Source organism: Dama dama, chromosome X (assembly GCF_033118175.1).
Source record: "Dama dama isolate Ldn47 chromosome X, ASM3311817v1, whole genome shotgun sequence".
Lineage (NCBI taxonomy): Eukaryota > Metazoa > Chordata > Mammalia > Artiodactyla > Cervidae > Dama > Dama dama.
The window spans coordinates 60,769,815-60,795,781 of NC_083714.1; the positions used below are offsets into that span (position 1 = coordinate 60,769,815).

General features: G+C 39.1%; 1 protein-coding gene across 2 annotated transcripts in view; it reads left to right on the plus strand.

Moving 5' to 3' along the window:
• The first annotated feature begins 52 nt into the window (after window positions 1–52).
• CSTF2 (cleavage stimulation factor subunit 2) overlaps window positions 53–25,967 on the plus strand; it is a 31,598-nt gene continuing 5,683 nt past the window's right edge. The window contains exons 1-11 of one of the 2 annotated variants that reach the window (XM_061137490.1): window positions 53–210; window positions 1,340–1,418; window positions 1,977–2,146; window positions 2,837–2,973; window positions 3,740–3,859; window positions 3,953–4,090; window positions 7,889–8,012; window positions 14,111–14,173; window positions 17,598–17,739; window positions 18,523–18,698; window positions 18,982–19,274. In XM_061137490.1, the coding sequence (XP_060993473.1) occupies window positions 153–210; window positions 1,340–1,418; window positions 1,977–2,146; window positions 2,837–2,973; window positions 3,740–3,859; window positions 3,953–4,090; window positions 7,889–8,012; window positions 14,111–14,173; window positions 17,598–17,739; window positions 18,523–18,698; window positions 18,982–19,274 (1,500 nt within the window). In that variant the 5' untranslated portion in view covers window positions 53–152. The remainder of the gene's footprint in view (window positions 211–1,339; window positions 1,419–1,976; window positions 2,147–2,836; window positions 2,974–3,739; window positions 3,860–3,952; window positions 4,091–7,888; window positions 8,013–14,110; window positions 14,174–17,597; window positions 17,740–18,522; window positions 18,699–18,981; window positions 19,275–25,967) is intronic. The other variant, XM_061137491.1, reaches the window with a different exon arrangement.

Here is a 25,967-nt window from a genome sequence, read left to right on the forward strand (position 1 = left end):
CGGAATAACGCCGGGGGAGGGACCCTGCGTCCATCCGGCCCAAGCGCCTCCGGCTCAGGCGCTTCCGGCTTCACGGGCCGTATGTTCCTCGCTGGGCTCATGCGCCGTACCGAAGTGTTCTTTGGCGCACCGGAAGCCGCAGGAAAAGAGCGATGGCGGGTTTGACTGTGAGAGACCCTGCGGTGGATCGTTCTCTACGTTCCGTGTTCGGTGAGAGGAATTCGGTGGAACCAAGCATCGGGGAGGGACAGAAAAAGACAGGGAGCGGCGGGGAATCCCCTCCCTGCACCTCGGGAATCGCCATGGGAGCCATAGGTCGGGCTTACAGCTCGACCTGCCTATCCTGTGGGGCCCCCAGCCTGATAGACTCTTGAGCAAAGTGATGCACCCCTTCCCCCAAGGTCTTTCAGTAAAATCTACCGTGTTGCAAAAAACTACTGTTCGGCTTCTAAGCGTTTCTCTTTTCATGAGCTTCAATTATTAGCCAGAAGCGAGGGATCATGGCAACTGTCCTGTGCTACTTCTCACCCTCTAGCCTAGAATACAGGTTGTGTGCTGAGGGTATAGAGCCTTGTGTTCACTTCCCGCCCTCCCATAAGGGCTTTCATCATCTGCTTTTTACCAGCTACATTTTAGTTCATGTTTAGTAGTGGTGGCTACCTGGCATCTTAAGGTGGATTTTAAATGAATGAATGAATGAACAAACGATTAAAACCCCGTTGAAGAAATTTTAAAGAAGGTCGAGTCCATTCTGAGTAATCTGTTCAGCCAAAATAAGTTTGTTTTTTTTTAAGTACGCGTGGTGATTTTAAAGCATCTTTTGGAAGAAACGTGAGGAAACAGTTCCCAATATTTTTTGTTATAGTTGTTTTACAACAGATTAATTTTTAAACATCCTCTAGTACACTCATGGTCATTCTCCTTTGAGTGCATGTGTATGTGAAAATAAAGACATATGCGCCAGCTTTAAAAATTATAATATTGACATTTTTAGTAGTTAACGGTAAAACTTAAACAACTTCAGATAAATACCAATGCCTAAGTATTTATTTTCACCATAGTTAACGGAAATCTACTACTTGTCAGTCTAGTCTGAGAACTGATACTTAAAGAGTGCCTACTCCTTTTGTATCCAGTCTCAGTGGTTTATTTCTCTTGTAATTAAAATTAGCAGCCAGAGTTAAAATCTTGTCTAAGAGACTACCAGGGAACTGGGATTGAAGGAACATTGTATTTGAACCAGTTGTTACATTGCCAGTGATACATACAGATACTTTATCACTAAAGATCTAGGTTACAAAAATCAGAATTTTGATATGTTATCTATTTTCTTCTTTAGTGGGGAACATTCCTTATGAGGCTACTGAAGAGCAGTTAAAGGACATCTTTTCTGAGGTTGGACCTGTTGTTAGTTTCAGGTGAGATCCCCTTTTACTACTTGCTGGAAGTTTCTTAAAAATCACCACAGGTTTGGCCCTTGGTAATAATGGCAAGGTTTTTACTGATGAGTTTTCACATGCGGTTCTTCTTCTTTGTTAGTTTGTAACAGCTTCATTGAGATTCACATACCATAGGATTCACATTCATGTTTACTAAGATACATTTTTTTCACTTAGAAAGATGTGTAAAAAGTATTTCAGTAGGACAGAGCAATGGGGTTATTTGTCTTACCTAGATCAAATTACAAGGCAGTGGTAGTGGGAGGGGCTTCCCAGGTGGCTCAGTGCTAAAGAATCCTGCCAATGCAGGAGACTTGAGTTCAGTCCCCGGGTTGGGAAGATCCACTGAAGAAGGGAATAGCAACTCACTCCAGTATTCTTGTCTGGAAAATCCCATGGACAGAGGAGCCTGGTGAGTTACAGTCCATGGGGTCACAAAAGAGTTGGACACAACTTAGCGACTAAAACAACAGTAATGGTAGTAGGAACCCTGTGTGTATGTAACATTTGCACCTGACGCTTGCTTCTGCTTTCCAGGTTGGTTTATGATAGGGAGACAGGAAAGCCAAAAGGTTATGGCTTCTGTGAATACCAAGACCAGGAGACAGCACTTAGTGCTATGCGAAACCTAAATGGGCGTGAATTTAGTGGGAGAGCACTTCGAGTGGACAATGCTGCCAGTGAAAAGAACAAAGAAGAGCTGAAGAGTGAGTATAAATCCAAGCTATATATAACATGAGTTAGTAAAGATGCAACAATGAAGATTTCTCACTTAATGATATGTTTTAGTGTCTGTTGAAATAGTTATCAGCCTTTTTACTTGACCCACCTAAAGTGCCTGCATTAGGGAAGTATGTGTGTATCTTTGAGAAATAAGGTAAAACTGGCTTAAGCTCTTCCATCTCCAAGGAGTTGATTTCCAGTTGAAGATGAATTTCAGGCTTACCAAGCCATAAGTCATGTTAACTGTCATTAGTGTTTGCCGTTCCTGTAATTATGTTGCCAGATCTGTAACTGGTGGGGATACCAAGGCATTCTCATTGCTTTTTTCACAAGGTAATAGATCCAGAAATTTCATTTTGAAATTAGATTTTTTTTCTGTTTGAACCTTTTGCTTCTGAAACAACTTGTGAAAGGAAATGGATATGCCTAGTCCCTAATTTAGGTTAACAGTGTTCACCTGTATGATCTTGGTCTCAACTTTCATCTGAGAACAGAAAATATACTCTGTGACTTGACTTCACAGAAATAAAATATTTGCAAATCACTTATTTCTAGGCTCCAGAAAATTTAAAGTTACCAACAGGTTCTTACAGCAGCCTTGGAAAGTAGATACATGAAATGATTTAGCTCTTTATTTTACCTCCTTAACGTTTTTGTACCTTCTTCCCAATCAGGCCTTGGAACTGGTGCCCCTGTCATTGAGTCACCTTATGGAGAGACCATCAGTCCTGAGGATGCCCCTGAGTCCATTAGCAAAGCAGTTGCCAGCCTTCCACCAGAGCAGATGTTTGAGCTGATGAAACAGATGAAGGTGGGAGGAGGGATTAGGTTATGATTAAATCATATTTTATCATATCAACTCTTCAAGGAGTCATTGATAAATTAATAGAAATGATATCCTGAGCTCAAATAGTAGATGTGCCTGTTGACCAACATTTCTTACACCTTCAATATTCCACATATACACAGTGTATTATATATTTCATACAAAGAGTTTTCTATTTTTTGTGCACAGACACAACTACACAATCTGGCTGGGTTTTTGTGGCCCATAGATATCATTTGTAGATGTTAAAATGTGGCTTTTTTCCCTAAATGGTGGTATTATGGTATTTGAAATACCTCCTCCTGTTCTGGCCTGCCATGCCCAAGATTTTCAGTGCTATGTAAAAACTGATAATTGCTTCTTTCTTAAAAAGTAATTAATTATTTTTGGCTGTGCTGGGTCTTCGTTGCTGTGTGGGTTTTTTCTAGTTGCGACAAGCGGGGGCTATTCTAGTTGCACTGTGCCAGCTTCTGATGTTGCAGAGCATGGGCTTTAGAGCATGCAGGCTCAGGAGTTGTGGCACATAGGCTTAGTTGCCCTGCGGCATGTAGAATCTTCCCAGACCAGGGGTGGAACCAATGTTTCCTGCATTGGCAGGTGGATTCTTAACCAGGAGACCCCCAGGAAAGTCCCAGTAATAGCTTTAAAAGCCTCTTGCATATTACATTTCTCAGATGGGAATAGTTCTAAATCACTGTCAATTTCTGAGTAATAGTATTGAACCTAATGATGAATCTGTTTATCTTCACAGCTCTGTGTCCAGAATAGTCCTCAAGAAGCACGGAACATGCTGCTTCAGAACCCTCAACTGGCTTACGCTTTGCTACAAGCACAGGTAGTCATGAGAATTGTGGATCCAGAAATTGCCTTGGTAAGTGCTTCTGGTTCTTTTATGGAAATGCTAAGGTAAACCATGAGTAGGAAAGAAACAGACAGCACATAGATTTGTCTTCTCACTTTTTAGAAAATTCTGCATCGCCAGACAAATATCCCTACGCTGATTGCAGGCAACCCTCAGACAGTCCACAGTGCTGGACCTGGCTCAGGATCCAGTGTGTCGATGAACCAGCAGAATCCTCAGGCACCTCAGGCCCAGACTTTGGTAAGACTATCCCTTAACATTTTTTTAAATCTGCCTTGAGAATGTAATTTTCATTTTAGAAGGGTATATTGAAAGAAGAATGTTCAGCAGCCAGAGATGATAATTTCAATTTCCAGACATAAAAACAGTTAACAAGGTTGCATAGTACATGACATCTGAATGAAGACATATTTGGTGCCAAGTTTGTAAAACAAAGATCCTTGCTTTATGCCCTTTTTTATAAGCTAATTTTGTATGTATGCATGCATGGCACTGTGGTTGGCACTTTGTTCTTCCATAGATATTATCTCATTTAATACTTAGAGCATTGTATGATGTTGGCACTCTTATCTCCATTCTTACCGATGAAAAAAGTGGAGCTAATTTTCCAAGTGTGACACAAAACCTTGAAGCCATGAAAATCAATATATTTGAAAACTGAAAAATTCTGTATGGAGAAAAAGAAGTAAATACCAGAGACAAACAACAAATTGGAAAAAAGTATTTGCCACACACATGATTCACTTCAGGCTGACTACTTAAGTTAGTCATCTTCTAGAACGTTTATCACTGCTTTATAATAGTGAAAAATTGAAAACATTCTAAATGTATAACAATGGAAGAACAGAGAAAAGTGTATTTATTTAATGAAATACTTTATGACAGTTCAATAAAATACATGTGTCACCATGAATAACTTTCAGAATGTAGTTTCATGTAACAGTTAAGGTGAACTAGGATACATGCTATCAACACAGATAACTCAAAAATGTAATGCCATACAGAAGTGAAAATAAGTAAATGTGGAAATATTTCCAAAATATGGGATGTATGTGTCTGTACATATCCCAAAAGCATGTTGAGTGAGTTGCAAAGAATATGTTCAGTATGTAATGGTTTACATAAAATTTCAAAACATCCATCAGAATTGTTTAGTGGTTGTCTTAAGAGAGAGATACAGGATGCAACTGGGGAAAACCTATGGGCGATTTCAATTCTATATGTGTATATATGTATCTATATATATGTGTATCTGTATATATATGTGTGTATACACATATATGTATATGTGTATCTGTATATATATGTGTGTATATATATAATATGTTTCCTTGGGCTGGATGAAGCAGAAGCTGAAATTAAGATTTCAGGGAGAAATGTCAATAATCTCAGATATGCAGATGACACCACCCTTAAGGCAGAAAGCAAAGAGGAACTAAAGAACCTCTTGATGAAAGTGAAAGAGGAGAGAGGAAAAAGCTGGCTTAAAATTCATTGTTCAAAAAACTAAGATCATGGCATCCAGTCCCATCACTTCACGGCAAATAGATGGGGGGAAAAATGGAAACAGTGATGGATTTTATTTTCTTGGGCTGTAGAATCACTGCAGATGGTGACTGCAGCCATGAAATTAAAAGATGCTTGCGCCTTGGAAGGAAAGCTGTGACAAACTTAGACAGCATTTTGAAAAGCAGAGATGTTAGTTTCCTTACAAAGGTCCTTCTAGTCAAAGCTATGGTTTTCCCAGTAGTCATGTATGAGTGTGAGAGTGGGACCCTAAAGAAAGCTGAGGGCCAAAGAAATGATGCTTTTGAACTGTGATGTTGGAGAAGACTCTTGAGAGTCCCTTGGACAGCAAGGATATCAAACCAGTCAATCCTAAAGGAAATCATTCCTGAATGTCTGTTGGAAGGACTGATGCTGAAGCTAAGGCTCCAATATTTTGGCCATCTGATGTGAAGAACTGACTCGTTGGAAAAGACCCTGATGCTGGGAAAGATTGAAGGTGGGAGGAAAAGGGGATGACAGAGGATGAGATGGTGGGATGGCATCACTGATTCAATGGTCATGAGTTTGAGCAAGCTCCCAGAGCTGGTAATGGGCAGGGAATCCTGGCTTGCTGCAGTCCATTGGGTCGCAAAGAGTCAGACATGACTGAGCAACTGAACTGAACTGACTGAATATGTTTCCTAAGATGTATGGTTATTTTACTCTCTCTATAACATATATCTGGAATTTTTTACAATAAACAACAACAAAGACCTCGAATAAATTAGTAAGAAACTTGCCTGTAACCCAGTAGAAAACTATGTAGTAGACATGAACTGTTCATAAGGATAGAAATGCAGATATATATTAAATGTGTGAAAACTGTTCAACTTCAAAACAAGACAAATGTGAATGAAGTACAATAAGCTACCATTTTTCACCTGTTAGATTGGCAGAGGTAAACAACTTGGATGACTCATACAAAGGTTTATAGTAAGGGTCAGCAAACATCTTCTAAATGGCCAGATAGTAAATTGGGGGCAGCTTTACAGGCCATGGGATCTGTCTTGATTACCCAACTCTGCCATTGAAGCATAAAATGAGCCACAGGCAATATGTAAACAAATGTGCATGATTGTGTTCTGGTAAAACTTTATTTATGAAACCAAGCAGTGAGCCAAATTTGGCCCCATGGGTCATAATTTGCCAATCCATGCTCTGATTCAGTAAATGCGGAAGTAAATTAAGATCCAGATAGGTTAATTGCTCCAAAAATAACAATCTGAGTGGCAAATTCAGGATCTGAATCTGGTTCTATCTGTCCTCCTAGCCTGTTTTCTCTTAACCACCTCACTATACAGTTTTCTTTTTTCTGTTCTGGAGTTTCATGTGTGTTCTTTGAGACCATGTGATTTTTAAAATACTTATATATCTTAGTTTTATTCTGTTATTTATTGAGCTCTTTCTATTCCAAGGGATTCCTCAGTTCTCTTGGAAATACACAGATGAAAACATAACATTCCCTTTCCCTACAGGAGCTTTAATGTAGCATTAAATTTTTTTGTTTTTTACATTCCCCTCGAACAAGAATTGTATCTAAGGAAAATGATGAGAAAAGAATGGTCAAAAAAAGCTTTTTCACCTTAAAAATATAGACTGCCAACATTTCCATTTTTAAAAGGAAAAAAAGTCCTAAATTCTTTCCTCTTGGCTTCAAGGCACTTTAAAAAAAAAACTCTTACTGCCAGGCCCTGGTCTTGAAGTTGACAATAGGTGCTGTATATGGCCTCGGAAGAAAAGTTATGACAAACCTAGGCAGCATATTAAAAAGCAGAGATATTACTTTGCCAACAAAGTCTAGTCAAAGTTATGGTTTTTCCAGTAGTCACATATGGATGCGAGAGTTGGACCCTAAAGAAAACTGAACACCGAAGAATTGAAGCTTTGGAACTGTGGTGTTGGAAAAGACTTCTTGAGAGTCCCTTGGACTCCAGAAATCAAACTAGTCAATCATAAAGAAAATCAATCCTGAATATTCATTGAAAGGACTGATCCTAAAGCTCCAATACTTTGGCCATCTGATGCAAAGAGCTGACTCATTAGAAAAGACCCTGATGCTGGGAAAGATTGAAGGCGGGAGAAGGGGATGACAGAGAATGAGATGGTTGGATGGCATCACCAACTCAATGGACATGAGTTTGAGCACACTCTGGGAAATGATGAAGGACAGGGAAGCCTGGTGTGCTATAATCCATGGGGTCACAAAGAGTTGAACACAGCTGAGCCACTGAACAACAAAATGACCTCACTGCACAGACAAGACTTGTGTATCTTTACTTTTAGAATATGGTCTCTCTTAGTCGTATTCTATGTAACCAGGCTCATTGTATGTATTGCAACTTCTGTTCAAAGTGTTATAAATCTAACGTTGCATTAGACATGCTGTAAGAAAAGGGTATTTGGTAGAATACTTGGTGGTGTCCATTTGAAGACTTTGCATGTTGAGTCTCCACAGAGGCATATACGTACTCTGGTTTTTCTCTTGGTCAGAGTGGAATGCATGTCAATGGCGCACCTCCTCTGATGCAAGCTTCCCTGCAGGCTGGAGTTGCAGCACCAGGGCAGATACCAGCCACTGTAACAGGACCTGGCCCTGGTTCCTTAGCTCCTGGAGGTATGTTTTCATTTAGAGTCTTTGCCAGTTTGGTGTTTTGCTAGAGTTTTGTTATAGCAAATGGCATAGTATATAGCAAAATTAATGATGTGGCACGGAGATCTTGATACTAATGTATAGCTAGGCAGTATATATCCTAGGTGGAAGAAATAGTTGATTTATTGTATACAAATTTACATGTCTGATTATGAGAGCAAGGCAAAGAATGATAAAATTCCAAGTTAATGAGGGGAAAAATAAAACGAATGGAAACTAGACCAGATCAACAAATACAGAGAAAAGGAAACGACATTGTGAAGTTAGTAATAATAAACATAGAGATAAGGTGGAAGGAATAAAGTCTCATGTAGTCATTCTGCTAAACATGAATGGACTGAATTCTCCCACTAAAAGCCAGAGACTGTTAGGTTAGGTTAAAAAGTACATGGGCTGGGTGGGGGGGCGGGAAAACTAATATGTTCACTAAAATTGTGTATAAATAGGAATTAATATTACACTTACAGCTTTTCATCATTCAGCAACCATAACTAAAAATGTTATGGGTGGAATAGTGATTCCTCATATGAAACACCTCTATGAACATATGACATGTATTTAAAGTTTTTTATGCAACAAACTCACTTGTTATTTTATCTAATCTGGGTTAGATTGACTGCAACACAAATAATAGGTGATAATTTGAATTTAAATTTTTCTGCCTTATAGAGAAACCAGTCTAAAGAGCAAAGTTGACAGGGAATGGGAGAAGGGATTTTTTTTAATTTATTTATTTTAATTGGAGACTAATTACTTTACAATATTGTAGTGGTTTTTGCCATACACTGACATGAATCAGCCACAGGTACACATGTATTTCTCATCCAGAAGCCCCTCCCACCTCCCATCCCATCCCATCCCCCAGGGTCATCCCAGTGCACCAGTCCTGAGCACCCTGTCACATGCATCGAACCTGGACGGGCAATCCACTTCACATATGATAATATGTACGTTTCAACACTACCCTCTCAAATCATCCCACCCTTGCCTTCTCCCACAAAGTCCAAAAGACTGTTCTTTACATCTGTATCTGTTTCGCTGTCTCACATACAGAGTCATCGTTACCATCTTTCTAAATTCCATATATATGTGTCAGTATACTGTATTGGTGTTTTTCTTTCTGACCTACTTCACTCTGTATAATAGACTCCAGATTCATCCACCTCATTAGGACTGATTCAAACGCATTCTTTTTAATGGCCGAGTAATATTCCATTGTGTATATGTACCACAGCTTTCTTATTCATTCATCTGCCGATGGACATCTAGGTTGCTTCCATGTCCTGGCTATTGTAAACAGTGCTGTGATGAACATTGGGGTACATTGGGTTCCCTTTTCTCCACACCCTCTCCAGCGTTTATTGTTTGTAGACTTTTGGATAGCATCTATTCTGACCAGTGTGAGATGGTACCTCTTTGTGGTTTTGATTTGCAGTTCTCTGGTAATGAGTGGTGGTGACCATCTTTTCATGTGTTTGTTAGCCATCTGTATGTCTTCTTTGGAGAAATGTCTGTTTAGTTCTTTAGCCCATTTTTTGATTGGGTCATTTATTTTTCTGGAATTGAGCTGCAGGAGCTGCTTATATAATTTTGAGATTCTTTGTCATTGCTTCATTTGCTATTATTTTCTCCTATTCTGGAGGCTGCCTTTTCACCTTGCTCATAGTTTCCTTCGTTGTGAAAAAGCTTTTAAGTTTAATTAGGTCCCATTTGTTTATTTTTGCTTTTATTTCCATTACTCTGGGAGGTGGGTCATAGAGGATCCTGCTGTGATTTCTGTCAGAGAGTGTTTTGCCTATGTTTTCCTCTAGGAGTTTTATAGTTTCTGGTCTTACATTTAGATCTTTAATCCATTTTGAGTTTATTTTTGTGTATGCTGTTAGAAAGTGTTCTAGTTTTATTCTTTTACAAGTGCTTGACCAGTTTACCCAGCATCACTGGTTAAAGAGATTATCTTTTCTCCATTGTATATTCTTTCCTCCTTTGTCAAAGATAAGGTGTCCATAGGTGCGTGGATTTATCTCTGGGCTCTCTATTTTGTTCCATTGATCTATATTTCTGTCTTTGTGCCAGTACCCTACTGTCTTGATGACTGTAGCTTTGTAGTATAGTCTGAAGTCAGGCCGGTTGAGTCCTCCAGTTTCATTCTCCTTTATTCAAGATTGCTTTGGCTATTCAAAGTTTTTCATATTTCCATACAAATTGTGAAATTATTTGTTCTAGTTCTGTGAAAAATACCGTTGGTAGCTTGATAGCAATTGCATTGAATCTATAGATTGCTTTGGGTAGTATACTCATTTTTGCTATATTGATTCTTCCAAGCCATGAACATGGTGTATTTCTCCATTTATTTGTGTCCTCTTTGATTTCTTTCATCAGTGTTTTATATTTTTCTAAAAATAGATCTTTTGTTTCTTTAGGTAGATATATTCCTAAGTACTTTATTCTTTTAGTTGCAATGGTGAATGGTATTGTTTCCTTAATTTCTCTTTCTGTTTTCTCATTGTTAGTGTATAGGAATGCAAGGGATTTTTGTGTGTTAATTTTATATCCTGCAGCTTTACTGTATTCATTGATTAGCCTAGTAATTTTCTGGTGGAGTCCTTAGGGTTTTCTATGTAGAGGATCATGTCAGACAGTGAGAGTTTTACTTCTTCTTTTCCAATCTGGATTCTTTTTATTTCTTTTTTCTTCTCTGATTACTGTGGCTAAAACTTCCTAAATTATGTTAAATAGTAGTGGTGAGAGTGGGTGCCCTTGTCTTGTTCCTGACTTTAGGGGAAATGCTTTCAATTTCTCATCATTTTTCATCAACAGGATAATGTTTGCTTGGGTTTATCATATATGGCTTTTATTATGTTGAGGTATGTTCCTGGGAGAAGGGATTTTTAAATAAGTTTCTGCAAACTCAACAGTTTTCCCTTATCCTATAGAGTTACCATTGAACTTAAATTACTTTTCACTGAAAGAGATTCCATGTTTTATATATTTTCTTGTGTTATGGGTGCCTAGCTTACCTTACGGAGAAGGAAATGGCAACCCACTCCAGTATTCTTGCCTGGAGAATCCCATGGACAGAGGAGCCTGGTGGGCTACAGTCCATGGAGTCGCAAAGAGTCGGACACGACTGAGCAACTTCACTTTCACTTAGCTTACCTTAAAATATCACAAGTTGTATGTAATGTGGTCCTACTACACATGGCAAGTGTGCAACTTGTGACATGCAACTTATTACATGAATTGAGAAACACCTAATCTGGTCTATGCCCTGTTCAAGGAGCCTAGTGCACATCATGCATTTGTATGTCACAGCAGTGTCAAGTTGCTATTAAAATGTCTCTCCATTTCTGTACTTAACATTGTCACGAACTGTTAACATACAGTGTATAAATCATTGTCATCTGTAGACAAAACATAAGTAAGGATGTTTAGAAATAAAATAATGGAACCAGTAAGCTTGATTTAATATAGAGAGGGAGCCTTACATATTTTGACTAGAAAATATAGTCACCCCATTAAAAAGTGACTACTTAGCCATAAAAAGTATAAAGTTTTAATATGTAGAGATTTTACATGCTGCATTCTTTGCTTATAAGCCAATAAAGATAGGAATAAATAATTAAAAGGCAACTGAAAAAAACCTTTTAAAGTTAAGGAGCATATTCTTGGTAATCCTTGAATTAAAGAGGAAATAAAAAGAAATTTATAAATTATCAAAAATACAACAAAAAGTAATACACTCCATTAAAAAGCGTGTGGGGAAATAGTGAAAGCAGTATTTAAAGGAAAGTGAATATCCTTAGCACCTTATTAAAGAATAAAGGAACTTTGCTAGTTCTAGTATTAGAAACATAAAGTAAGTGTAAAAGGAATTTAAGTAATTGAATTTTCAAGTTTTTTTAATGAGTTTGTAGCATTTATAGTTCTAAAGTTATTAAAACTTCACTACAAGTTTTGGGATACCCTGTATGAAGCTCTTTGGCAGTTGCTGAGAAGGGGAAACAAACTAGTAGAAAAGTAAGCAAAGAAAATGAGTAGGCACTTCATAGAAGAGCAAATCCAGATGGCAATAAAAACATTCATTTCTTTTCAGGGGATTGCAAATTAAATAACCAGATTTCACTACACTTGAGCCTAGCAGACAAGGAAAAGTTTTCAGAGATGACACTTGGTGGAGGGAGTGATGCTATACATTGCTAGTGGAAATGTGAAGTTTTTCATCCTTTTAATAGTCTCACATTAAAAATTCATGCATACTTTGACCCACCAATTCCACTTCTGGGAAGCTAGCCCATACAAATGAAGGTGCCATTATGTGATAGTGTAATATGAGAAATTAGGCCCATGATGCCTTCTGCCACTGCTTACCTCAGATCCTGAATCTTTGTATTGTTTTGGTGAGTAGTCTGAATAAATCATAGCATGTTATGGCTAAAAGAGAACTTTGAGATTATTTAGACCTCAGATGTTAATGTGCATTAGATTCACCTGAAGGGCTTATTAAAACACAGATTACTGGTCTCCACACCCAGACTTTCTAAATCAGCAGGTCTGAGGTAGGGCTCTGAGCTTTGCAGTTCTGACACATTCCTGGTGATGCTGATGCTGCTCATCTGGGGACCACATTCTGAGAAGATACTCGTTCCCTGTACAGATGAGCAAGCCTGGAGGCAGTATTAATTTTATCAAATCAGTTGTCTAAAATGACAATTACTTAGTAACATTTTTAGGGCTAGCACAGATTCAGGTTCTCAATTCATGGCTCTTTGGTGCCTGACATGTTAAATTGGATAAGAGAATGTGACATGTACTTGGGTATTTTAGATAAGTATTAAAGAACTGCAAATAGTTCAGCCTGTCTTTTCTCCCCTTTCGTGGCAAATATTATTGTTTTGGGGAAAAGAAAATTGCTGCTGTGTGGGAAGGACCAGACAAGTGCTTGTGGTACATGTTTAGTCTTTGTATAGCAATCATACCCCTGCTGGTTAGAGTAGAACTGTCATTCTCAACACTATTAGACCCAGTGACTCCTTTTTGTAACAGATATCTTACAGTGATGCTTTACTATCGTAAAATGAAACGTACAGATGACATAGCATACTTAACATGGTTTCCAAGAAAATGCGGTATAGTTACCCTAACTATAATATAAGGGGGAAGTGAAAGGAAATTAACTTATAATAAAAAGTATTATAAATATGCAAGTATTTGAGCACAAGTACACTAGAAAACAAAAAATAACAGATGTTTGCACCTATACTGTAAAAGATAGATCCAGGTATGTTTTGGCAATTCAGATACCACAAGGACCATTGACATTGATGATGTGATTTTCTGAATGGTGAAAATGAAAACTCTTGGTAAAGTTATTAACAAGAGACAGTACCCATAATGCTCAGTAATTGCGTTTTTGGAAAATTCAGTGTGTGTATGTGTTGGTGTAAAAACAGGGCAAAGAAGCTCTTTGCTTACAAATAAAACAGACAAGTTCTAAGTTCAGACGATTGTAAAAAGATTTTCATTTATGTGAATATTCAGCAAGACATTTGAAAGTTTTGCAGGATAGAGTAATTCTCAATTTGATAGAACTGTCTCACACTTTGCAGGACATCTATTAATAGTTTACCTGTTGGCTTCTCATAAAATGCCAGCAGTGCCCCCACAAATCTTTGTCACCACTGAAACAGTATACTCACACATTTATAATACAAAGTATCCTGGGAACAGTACTAACTCTTGTGGGGGGGGGGAAGTATGTGCCATTATGCTGTATTACAGAACCCCCTGCCAAGGTTTTGGTAATGAGTGAGATTAAGAATCTTAATCTTAACTCGCTTAATCTTACTTAATCTCACATAACTCACTTTTCTGTCACTGAAGCTGAAGTAACAAACTTAAACAAACTCTCATCTTCTGTATAAATCCATTGTTTAGTTGTAGTTCATGATCCTCCTTTGTAGGTTTCTGCTTATGGGGTAGAAAAGGGAAATTTGTTAACAGCCATTGTCCAAATTTTTCCACTACTGTCTTTATGTTTTTCTTTCCTGCCCTTTATCTTCTAGGAGGAATGCAGGCCCAGGTTGGAATGCCAGGAAGTGGACCAGTGTCCATGGAGCGGGGACAAGGTAAATAAATACTAATATCCAATTAATGTGGACTAGACTTGGAAATGTTCTATATCTGCACTGGTATGGCAGCCAGAAACCACACTTGGCTATTCAAATATGAAATTAATTAAATTGGATTAAAGGGAAATTAGGTAAAATCTAAAACTCAGTTCCTCATGTATACTAGCTGCATTCTAAGTGCTCAGTAGCTGCATATGGCTAGGATACCATACTGGATATTGCAGATATAGAACATTCCTATCATTGCAGAAAATTCTGTTGGACAGCACTGTCAAGTGATTTAGAGCCCAACTCTACAAGAATTAATGATGAAGCAAATGAATTCTTTGTTTCTGTTTAACTTATATCACATTTTCCTGGTAGTTTAATGCTTCTACTCACATGTTCCCTCTCCCTCTATGGAGATCTGAGTAAGGAATTTTAGTAATGAGCATGTAACATGTGGCTAGATATGTGGAAGACTAAATTTAAACCCCAGAGAAAACTAGGGGGTGGGGAATCAAAGGTCTGTGATGCCTACTTGGTAAGTGTATGTTATACTGTGGTAGTAACACTGGATACCACCACAGCGACAGCTACTCCAAAATCACCACATTATTTCTCTCTGTTACTGAAGTTTGAAGAAAAAGACTACAGTGGTTTGTTTGAAACCAACATCGGGAAGAGAGAGAGGAAAAACAAAAAGAACTAACAATAAAACTGAGTGCATCCTATAGGCCACACACTTTAGTTTTCATAAACAACCTTGCAAGATAGGTGGGGATGGCAGCACTTCAGTTTTCAGGTGAAGAGCCGGAAGCTCAGAGTTCTGAGTTACTTTCTGAAGGGGACAAGGTAAGTAAATACTGGTATCTGAATAATGTAAACTGGGCTTGGTGCACTCATCTTCTCTTCCAGCTAATAAGTTGCAGAACTAAGATTCCAAAATCTCTGACTCTAAAATCTCTCCTCTTTCTGTCAGTCCACATTGCTTCTATTAACTTCCAAAAATGCTTTTTAATGTCTTCTATTCTAATTCATGGGCTTCCCTGGTGGCTCAGATGGTAAAGAATCTGCCTACAATGCGAGAGAGAGAGAGAGAGAGAGAGAGAGAGAGCTGGGTTCAATTCCTGGATCAGAAAGATCCCCTGGAGGAGGAAATGACAACCCACTCCAGTATTCTTGCCTGGGAAACCCCATGGACTGAGGAGGCTGGTGGGCTGCAGTCCATGGGGTCTGCAAAGAGTTGAACACAGTTGAGTGACTAAGCACATATTCTTGCTTGTGATTAGAAAGAACTGCTTTGGATGAGTATAAGGAAGCTTAAATTACTTATTAGCATGTGGTCTATAAGTAAAACCCATTTTTGAATTATTTTTTAATTTTTTTTTAGCTATGCCCAATGGCTCGGGGGATCTTAATTCCCCAACCAGGGATTGAACCCAGGCCACCTCAGTAAAAGCACTGAGTCCTAATCACTGGACTGCCAGGGAATTCCCCCAAACACCCCCTTTTTTTTAAGCAAAATACTAAGATAAAGGTCTATGCACTGTACTCCTTGTCTGTGGTTTATATACTGATATTGGTGGCTGAAGTGACAACGCATAATCTTGTCAGGCTGTTGACAGTGGAACAAGCTTTCGTCCAAACACCTCATCTGAGCAGCCCATGCTCTTGTGCTGTTGTGCCCTACCCAGCTCTGCCACTATCAGTAGTATGTGTCACAAAGTATTTCTGCTTTGAATACTTAGAAAGAAGGAATTAGAGTTCCAGTCATACCTTTGCCTCTCCCCCAGCCATGAATAAACCAAACTTTGTTTAATACACACTTCCATAAGACATCTTCCCTCTTGATGTAGTTATCTTCACCCTTCTGGTCAAAAGTTAACAAAGGGAAATGAGTTGAATTTTGAAGGTATATGAAAGATGTCTTCATGAAGAGATAAAATGAGACTTTCCTTCCTAGTTTTCCTTTAGTACCCAGCAGAAGAAGCAAGAATCTTTCATTTGTACCCAGTTTGTCATTCTTTTCCTGCAGTCCATACTTCTTTTGAACATTTGTAAAGGTGAAAAGAGACAGTGAGATGTTTAAGAAGAGACTTCTTGCCTTCTGCTGCCTTAGTTTAGCATTGGTGCCCTTGTCATCTTATTAGTCTTTACCGGTGTCATGGTGTTTATCAAAAACTTACAGTGGCTGAGTACTTCTTGAGGAGTGATATTCTCTTTCTTTATCTAAAGTTCATTCACTGTATTTCCCCGTTTGATAGCAGGAATTTTTGTGCCTTAAAGTATGACAGAAGTAATACTGTTCCACTTTTGTTATGGGCTTTTCCAGAATAAATCTTGCCCTCCAGATTCACTGCAATTTCTTCCATTTTTTGCTTATGAAAATATGTTTGCCTCCTTTGCCTAACTAGAGATTCAGAAGCATCTGTTTTATATTTTGTTTCTTTTTTTTTCATAGTATCATAAGATTTAAGGGGAATCCTAGTAACAGAGGTGAAAATTACAAATGGCTGGTTATTCCTGCCCAGATAAAATCAGTGGCCCACAGGTTTTACCTTAGGAAGCAGTCTCATCAAAGCAGGACAGTTTCAGGTCATATAGTTTAGGAAGATTTTGTGGCCCTTTTTAACTGGTATTATGTATAAATCTCCAGTGTCTGTATGCTTCTGCATGTATGTGTGCAAGCTATTTTAAGTGTCTGCTCTTTCTCCTTTTGAACTTACTGCTCACTTAGGAACTGTACAGCACTCGCCCGTGGGACCCACCGGGCCTGCATCAATTGAGCGAGTTCAAGGTACCCATTGTATCTGCGGGCTTCCTTTTGCTTGTGATGTTCAGGGTGGGACATTGAGAGGATAAGGACTGCTCGGCAGTCATCTTCACGTTTGGAACCCAAAAGGGTAGTGTTTGGGGTTGGTTTTTTTTTTTTCCCCCTCTTGGGGCCACAGGCCTAAGATTGATGTCTTCACACAGGGCAGAGAACATGGAGGATATGGGCATCTGTCTGAGGCTGTACTCCCTCCCTACTGGTGTCAGGAGGCTTGGATGGAATAGCAGTCTGTAAGGAGACAGCCGGTTCTCACAGAGCCATGGCAGTGTTCACATATGCCAAGACCCTAACTCTTTTGTGGCTCTGATCCTTGAACTAAGATTGATTCTAAGCAAAACCAAGGGCCCAAGTTTCTTCTTCAGATTGCAGTGCTAGGCCTTGGCAGGTTGCTCCCCAGTTTGCTCTTTATATAATTCCATCCATACCTCTGACCTGGCACAGATTCTGCCTATACCCTGCTTCTGTTCTTGAGCTGCAAGAGGACTCTGCTGTGGTGAGATTTCATCCACTCTACGGTGTCTGAACTACGTTGTCAGTGGTAGAGTCATTCCTTGTTGCCATATGTGTCCTTCACAGCAGTTAACTCCCCGTTTGTTTCCCTGTCAGTGCCAATGCAAGACCCCAGAGCAGCTATGCAGCGTGGGCCCTTGCCTGCCAACGTCCCAACGCCTCGAGGTCTGTTGGGAGATGCTCCAAATGACCCACGCGGAGGCACTTTACTTTCTGTAACTGGAGAGGTAGAACCTAGGTAAGCCCTGACACAGAAGAAAAAGATTGGAAGAATTAGAATATTCCCTTGCTTTGAGAACAAAGTCTTCTTATACCATTTGTGCCTGTTTGCCTATTTCAAAAGATAAATAAATATTCATGACCACTGTCCAAAACAAAGCACTTGCTGGGCAGAATTTGTAGTTGAAGTATGTAATTTTGAACTAACCATTGCTACTTCATCCTCAGGAATTAGAAATTCTAGCAGACATATTGGACTGGGGAAAAACTACTAGTAATAGCAATAATAATAACAATGGATATTAATGGGGTTTATGCCTCTGAATCTGCTTTGAATACTTCATTGAGATTATTCCATTAAATCTACACAACAACCCTGTTGTTGATACTAACCCTGAGGTTGATACTAATATCAGTCCCATGTTACAGATGAAGAGACCAAGGCATCAAGAAGTTAAGCAAATGTGCTGAAGATCACACAACTAATACGTGATAAAGCCCAGATTTGAACCCATACAATAACCCATGTTCTTAAGCACCATGCTGTATATTCATTATATATAATGGATATCCATTAATTCCTCCTTAATTTGAGTTCCCTGACCAAATATGAAATTCTGAAATACATGGGTTTACATCTCTATAGTTTGTCTTTGACCTGTTTTGTGTTATTCTCTTAGAATTTGTAGACTGATGTTTGTATCAGTTCTTTATCTAATTTTTACTTACTGATCTTCTGGTTGACACTTTTCATGTTGTTTTGTTCTCTTTTAAAATATAACATTTTTTTCTCCATCTCTAGAGGTTACCTGGGACCACCTCATCAGGGTCCGCCCATGCACCATGTCCCTGGCCATGACAGCCGTGGCCCACCCCCACATGAGATGAGGGGAGGGCCATTAACTGAGCCCAGACCTCTAATGGCAGAGCCAAGAGGACCCATGATAGATCAGAGGGGTCCACCCTTGGATGGCAGAGGTGAGGGGAAACCATGTCACAAAGCTGACTGGTAGTTGTGGACTCATGATGAATGCTCTGTCTTAGGCTCCAATCTGGGATTCAGAATGCTGGGGCAGTAGAGTTGGCAAACATTTTTCAAGTTTATCTGAAAATTTGAGAAATTGAAAAGGAGAAAGCAGTCTCATGTAGCTGGGGGAGATGTGACTGGAGAAAATAGATTTCTGTCTTTCTTTGATTATTGGTTCTTCTTACAGTAAATGTGGGTAGCTACCGAATAGTTTTTCAACTTTTTTTTTTATAGGTGGAAGAGATCCCCGAGGCATAGATGCACGAGGGATGGAGGCACGAGCCATGGAGGCTAGAGGATTAGATGCTAGAGGATTAGAAGCCCGTGCAATGGAGGCCCGTGCAATGGAGGCCCGTGCAATGGAGGCCCGCGCTATGGAGGCTCGTGCAATGGAAGTCAGAGGAATGGAGGCCAGAAGCATGGATACAAGGGGCCCAGTGCCAGGCCCAAGAGGCCCTATACCTAGTGGAATCCAAGGTCCCAGTCCAATTAACATGGGGGCCGTTGGACCCCAGGGATCCAGACAGGTATGTGTAGTACTCTCACTTCCATGTGAGGTCTTGATCTATTTAGGAATTGGTTATTGAGGCTGATTATTACTGCTTTCTGGTTTCTGAGCTTGTTGGGGAAGATTAGGATCTCCCTTCCTTTTGTTTCTCTGTTCCTTAGGTTGTGGTGGTTTTCTGACTGCCAGGAGTATAGTCCATAAGTATAACCTTGTCCCACCATTTCAAATTCCATTCAGAACAGAGCCCCTGATTTTAATTTTTTTTCATTTATTTTTATTAGTTGGAGGCTAATTACAATATTGAAGTGGGTTTTGTCATACATTGACATGAATCAGCCATGGATTTACATGTGTTCCCCATCCCGATCCCCCCTCCCACCTCCCTCCCCATCCCATCCCTCTGGGTCTTCCCAGTGTACCAGCCCTGAGCACTTGTCTCATGCATCCAACCTGGGCTGGAGATCTGTTTCACCCTTGATAGTATACTTGTTTCAGTGCTGTTCTCTCAGAACATCCCACCCTCGCCTTCTCCCACAGAGTCCAGAAGTCTGTTCTGTACATCTGTGTCTCTTTTTCTGTTTTGCATATAGGGTTATTGTTACCATCTTTTTAAATTCCATATATATGCGTTAGTATACTGTATTGGTCTTTATCTTTCTGGCTTACTTCACTCTGTATAATGGGCTCCAGTTTCATCCATCTCACTAGAACTGATTCAAATGTATTATTTTTAATGTCTGAGTAATATTCCATTGTGTATATGTACCATAGCTTCCTTATCCATTCGTCTGCTGATGGGCACCTAGGTTGCTTCCATGTCCTGGCAATTGTAAACAGTGCTGCAATGAACATTGGGGTACACGTGTCTCTTTCAGATCTAGTTTCCTCGGTGTGTATGCCCAGAAGTGGGATTGCTGGGTCATATGGCAGTTCCATTTCCAGTTTTTTAAGGAATCTCCACACTGTTCTCCATAGAAATGAAGAACCCCAGAGTTAGTAGAAGGAAAGAAATCTTAAAAATTAGGGCAGAAATAAATGCAAAAGAAACAAAAGAGACCGTAGCAAAAATCAACAAAGCCAAAAGGTGGTTTTTTGAAAAGGTAAATAAAATTGACAAACCATTAGCCAGACTCATCAAGAAACAAAGGGAGAAGAACCAAATCAACAAAATTAGAAATGAAAATGGAGAGATCACAACAGACAACTCTGAAATACAAAGGATCATAAGAGACTACTACCAGCAGCTCTATGCCAATAAAATGGACGACTTGGAAGAAATGGACAAATTCTTAGAAAAGTATAACTTTCCAAAACTGAACCAGGAAGAAATAGAAGATCTTAACAGACCTATCTTAAAACTTTTAAAAATTGTTCAATGTGTTTTCTTATAAACAAATAATATAAAGTACATTCACTCATGTATAAAAGATAGACAGTAAGAACCTCCCTTCCTCCCCATACCTGTCTTCCTGTGACCCCCATATTCTGTAGATAATCACATTTTGTTACAATGTATCATTCTAGCAAATCAGAATACATACTATTTTTGCAAATATGAATATACATGTATTCTTATTTTTTCCTCCTTGCACTGTTCTGCACCTTGTTTTTTAACCTAATAGTATATCCTTAATTCATAATTTTAAATCAAATTTTGAAATTAACTTCCATCCACCTAGTTGGAAACTTGTTGATAAAGGCTTCTTTTTACTAGGGTAATTATATAACTTATTGTCTATACAGAGACACATTTGAGGGTGCTGTCAGTAATTACTGTGAGGCAAAAGCATTAAACTGGGACTGTCTTAGTAAACCTAGATTCACACTTACCTGTATTATTACTTGTCTGCCTAGAACAGGTTCTTCTAGAAACTTTAAATGGCCATTATTAAATGGTTAGATAACATTACAGTACCTTAAATTAATATTAACTGAAGCCTCAAAAATGTTATTCTCATAGATATTTCAGGTCCATAACAGGTCATTAAGGTTCAGACTGGTCTCTGGATTCAGTATTGATAAAGAACTGAAAGTGATAGTATGTTAACAATCTGTACAAAGCTGTTCTAATGCTTCATGTCTCTAGTGTCTTTGGGAACTGAGTTAATGCATGCAAATGAATGTTCCAGATAATAGAATTATTCAACCAAGGTTTTAAACTATTTTAATGAAAAATCATTTATAAAATATACTATGTTTTCTTCTTTTCTTAAACAGGATGCAAAAAATGATTTTGATCATTTTTGATTACTCAAGGTCATCATCAAATGTACCCATTCATTATTATATATGCTATAATAGAAATCATAGTTATTTCCTGCTTTGCTTTCTGGTGTCCTTCACTGTCAGACTGTCACCTGGTTCTTCACAATGCTATTATGATATGTGCTCCTAATGGTTTATTCACATTTCTTTTATGCTTTGCTGCTTTTCATCTGCTGGGGAAGCAGGTGTCATGTTTATTAACAGTTTGTGTTTAATAAGAGCAGAGATCAAATTGCCAACATCCATTGGATTATAGAAAAAGCAAGGGAATTAAAAAAAAATGTACTTTTGCTACAGTGACTATGCTAAAGCCTTTGACTTTGTGGATCACAACAAACTGGAAAATTCTTAGAGGTGGGAATACCAGGCCACCTTACATGTCCCCTGAGAAACCTGTATGCAGGACAAGAAACAATAGTTGGAACCAGACATGGAACAACAGACTCGTTCCAAATTGGAAAAGGAATACGTCAAGGCTGTTTATTGTCACCCTACTTATTTAACAGGGTACATCATGTGAAATGCCAGGCTTGATGAAGCACAAGCTGGAATCAAGATTGCCAGGAGAAGTATCAGCTATCTCAGATATGCAGCTGATACTACTCTAATGGCAGAAAGTGAAAAGGAACTAAAGAGCCTCTTGATGAGGTTGAAAGAGGAGAGTGAAAAAGCTGGCATAAAACTCAACATTAAAAAAACTAAGGTCATGGCATCCACTGCCATCACTTCATGGCAAATAGATGGGGAAACAGTGGAAACAATGGCAGACTTTATTTTCTTGGGCTCCAAAATCACTGCAGATGGTGACTACAGCCATGGAATTAAAAGACGCTTGCTTCTTGGAAGAAAAGATATGACAAACCTAGACAGCATATCAAAAAGCAGAAACATCACTTTGCCAGCAAAGGTCCATATAGTCAAATCTATGGTTTTTCTGGTAGTCCTGTATGGACGTGAGAGTTGGGCCATAAAAAAGGCTGGGCACTGAAGAATTGATGCTTTCAAGTTGTGCTCAAGAAGACTGTTGAGAGTCGCTTGGAGAACAGAGATCGAACCAGTTAGTCCTCAAGGAAATCAACCCTGAATATTCATTAGAGGGACTTATGCTGAAGCTGAAGTTCCAATTCTTTGGCCACCTGATTGCAAACAGCCAATTCATTGGAAAAAAAACCCTGATGACAGGAAAGATTGAGGACAAGAGGAGAAGGGGTGGCAGAGGATGAGATGGTTAGGTGGAATCACTGACTCAATAGACATGAGTTTGACCAAACTCCAGGAGATAGTGAAGGACAGGGAAGCCTGGCATGCTGCAGGTCGTGGGTTCACAGCGTCACAAAGAGACGACTTAGCAACTGATCAACAACCACCACCTAAGCTCTGGGTGAATGCTTTGAGTGTGGACATAATTCCAGCATAGGGACCTTTTAACAAGTATTCTAGGTGCTCTGAGGCCTTTTCCTTGGGTTCTGGTTGTTTTCCAAAAGATTGAACCCATTGAAGATCTTAAGTACCAGTAAGAATGATATAACTGAACCTGGTTAACTCAGGTCAGTCATGTTTCTTGATCTGTATTTAGCAGAAGCATCTGCTGTGTATTCTCTGAGGGAAGTTATAAAAAACAAATGTTGGGCTGATAGTAGTCTTTTCCCCAGAGACCTTCCTGTCTCCTGTCTGCCTCTCCCATTATGATGGTTTCTCTCTTACTTATGGGATAGGGCCCTTTGGGATGAACCGCGTTTGATTAAATTAGAAGTAGACAGTATCCCTGTGAATGTAGCTCCCCAGTGAGCCAGCATACATTATTCTACAATACGTCAGCTTTCATTTCTGTTTCCACTGAGTGATAGTTTCTCGGATGCTGTCAGTTTTCCCTGTGCTTATGTGGATGAATTTTGCTTGATTTAATAGTATCCAATTGTGCTTTGTGGAGAAGGAAATGGCAACCGACTCCAGTATTCTTGCCTAGAGAATCCTTTGGACCAAGAAACCTGGTGGGCTGCCGTCTGTGGGATCACACAGAGTCAGACACGACTGAAGCGACTTAGCATGCATGCATGCATTGGAGAAGGAAATGGCAGCCCACTCCAGTATTCTTGCCTGGAGAATCCCAGGGACAGAGGAGCCTGGTGGGCTGCTGTCTATGGGGTCGCACAGAGTCGGATACGACTGAAGTGACTTAGCAGCAGCAGTTATGCTTTGTGGTATTTGCTGATGATGCTGGTGCTGTCATAAGCAAATGTGTCAACTTACCAGTTGATCTCTGGCTAAACCCTACCTTCTGCGGTTGCTAACAGTAGGAACTGATCTTCAGAGTCATTTATTTGGCTTTTTTACTCATCTCCACAATCTGATCCTTTTTTTTTTTTTTTTCATTTATTTATATTAGTTGGATGCTAATTACTTTACATATTGTAGTGTTTTTGCCATACATTGATATGAATATACAATGGATTTACATATGTTCCCCATCCTGAACCCCCTCCTCCCACCTCCCTCCCCACCCCATCCCTCTGGGTCATCCTAGTGCACCAGCCCTGACCACTTGTCTCATGCATCAAACCTGGACTGGCAATCTGTTTCACAATTGATAATATACATGTTTCAGTGCTATTCTCTCGGGTCATCCCACCCTGGCCTTCTCCCTCAGAGTCCAAAAGTCTGTTCTATACATCTGTGACTCTTTTTCTGTCTTGCATATAGGGTTATCATTACCATCTTTCTAAATTCCATATATATGCATTAGTATACTGTATTGATGTTTATCTTTCTGGCTTACTTCACTCTGTATAATGGGCTCCAGTTTCATCCATCACATTAGAACTGATTCTAATGTATTATTTTTAATGGCTGAGTAATATTCCATTGTGTATATGTACCACAGCTTTCTTAGATGCTGATGGGCATCTAGGTTGCTTTCATGTCCTGGCAATTGTAAACAGTGCTGCAATGAACATTGGGGTATGCATGCCTCTTTCAGTTCTGGTTTCCTTTGTGTGTATGCCCAGGAGTGGGATTGCTGGGTCATATGGCAGTTCTGTTTCCAGCTTTTAAAGGAATCTGCACAATGTTCTCCGTAGTGGCTGTACTAGTTTGCATTCCCACCAACAGTGTAAGAGGGTTCCCTTTTCTCCACACCCTCTCTAGCATTTATTGCTTGTAGACTTTTGGATAGCAGCCATTCTGACTGGCGTGAAATGGTACCTCACTGTGGTTTTGATTTGCATTTCTCTGATAATGAGTGATGTTGGGCATCTTTTCATGTGTTTGTTAGCCATCTGTATGTCTTCTTTGGAGAAATGTCTGTTTAGTTCTTTGGCTCATTTTTTGACTGGATCGTTTATTTTTCTGGAATTGAGCTGCAGGAGTTGCTTGTATATTTTTGAGATTAATTCTTTGTCAGTTGCTTTGTTTGCTATTATTTTCTCCCATTCTGAAGGCTGTCTTTTCACCTTGCTTATAGTTTCCTTTGTTGTGCAAAAGCTTTTAAGTTTAATTAGGTCCCATTTGTTTATTTTTGCTTTTATTTCCAATATTCTGGGAGGTGGGTCATAGAGGATCTTGCTGTGATTTATGTCAGAGAGTGTTTTGCCTATGTTTTCCTCTAGGAATTTCATAGTTTCTGGTCTTACACTTAGATCTTTAATCCATTTTGAGTTTATTTTTGTGTATGGTGTTAGAAAGTGTTCTACTTTCATTCTTTTACAAGTGGTTGACCAGTTTTCCCAGCACCACTTGTTAAAGAAGTTGTCTATTCTCTATTTTATATTCTTGCCTCCTTTGTCAAAGATAAGGTGTCCAGAGGTATGTGGATTAATCTCTGGGCTCTATTTTGTTCCATTGATCTATATTTGTATCTTTGTGCCAGTACCATACTGTCTTGATGACTGTGGCTTTGTAGTAGAGCCTGAAGTCAGGCAGGTGGATTCCTCCAGTTCCATTCTTCTTTCTCAAGATTGCTTTGGCTATTTGAGGTTTTTTGTATTTCCATACAAATGGTGAAATTATTTGTTCTAGTTCTGTGAAAAATACCATTGGTAGCTTGATAGGGATTGCATTGAATCTATAGGTTGCTTTGGGTAGTATACTCATTTTCACTATATTGATTCTTCCAGTCCATGAACACGGTGTATTTCTCCAAATAGGTCTTTTGTTTCTTTAGGTAGATATATTCATAAGTATTTTATTCTTTTCGTTGCAGTGGTGAATGGTATTGTTTCCTTAATTTCCCTTTCTGTTTTCTCATTGTTAGTGTATAGGAATGCAAGGGATTTCTGTGTGTTAATTTTATATCCTGCAACTTTACTGTATTCATTGATTAGCTCTAGTAATTTTCTGGTAGAGTATTTGGGGTTTTCTGTGAAAAGGATCATGTCATCTGCAAACAGTGAGAGTTTCACTCCTTCTTTTCCTATCTGGATTCCTTTTATTTCTTTTTCTGCTCTGATTG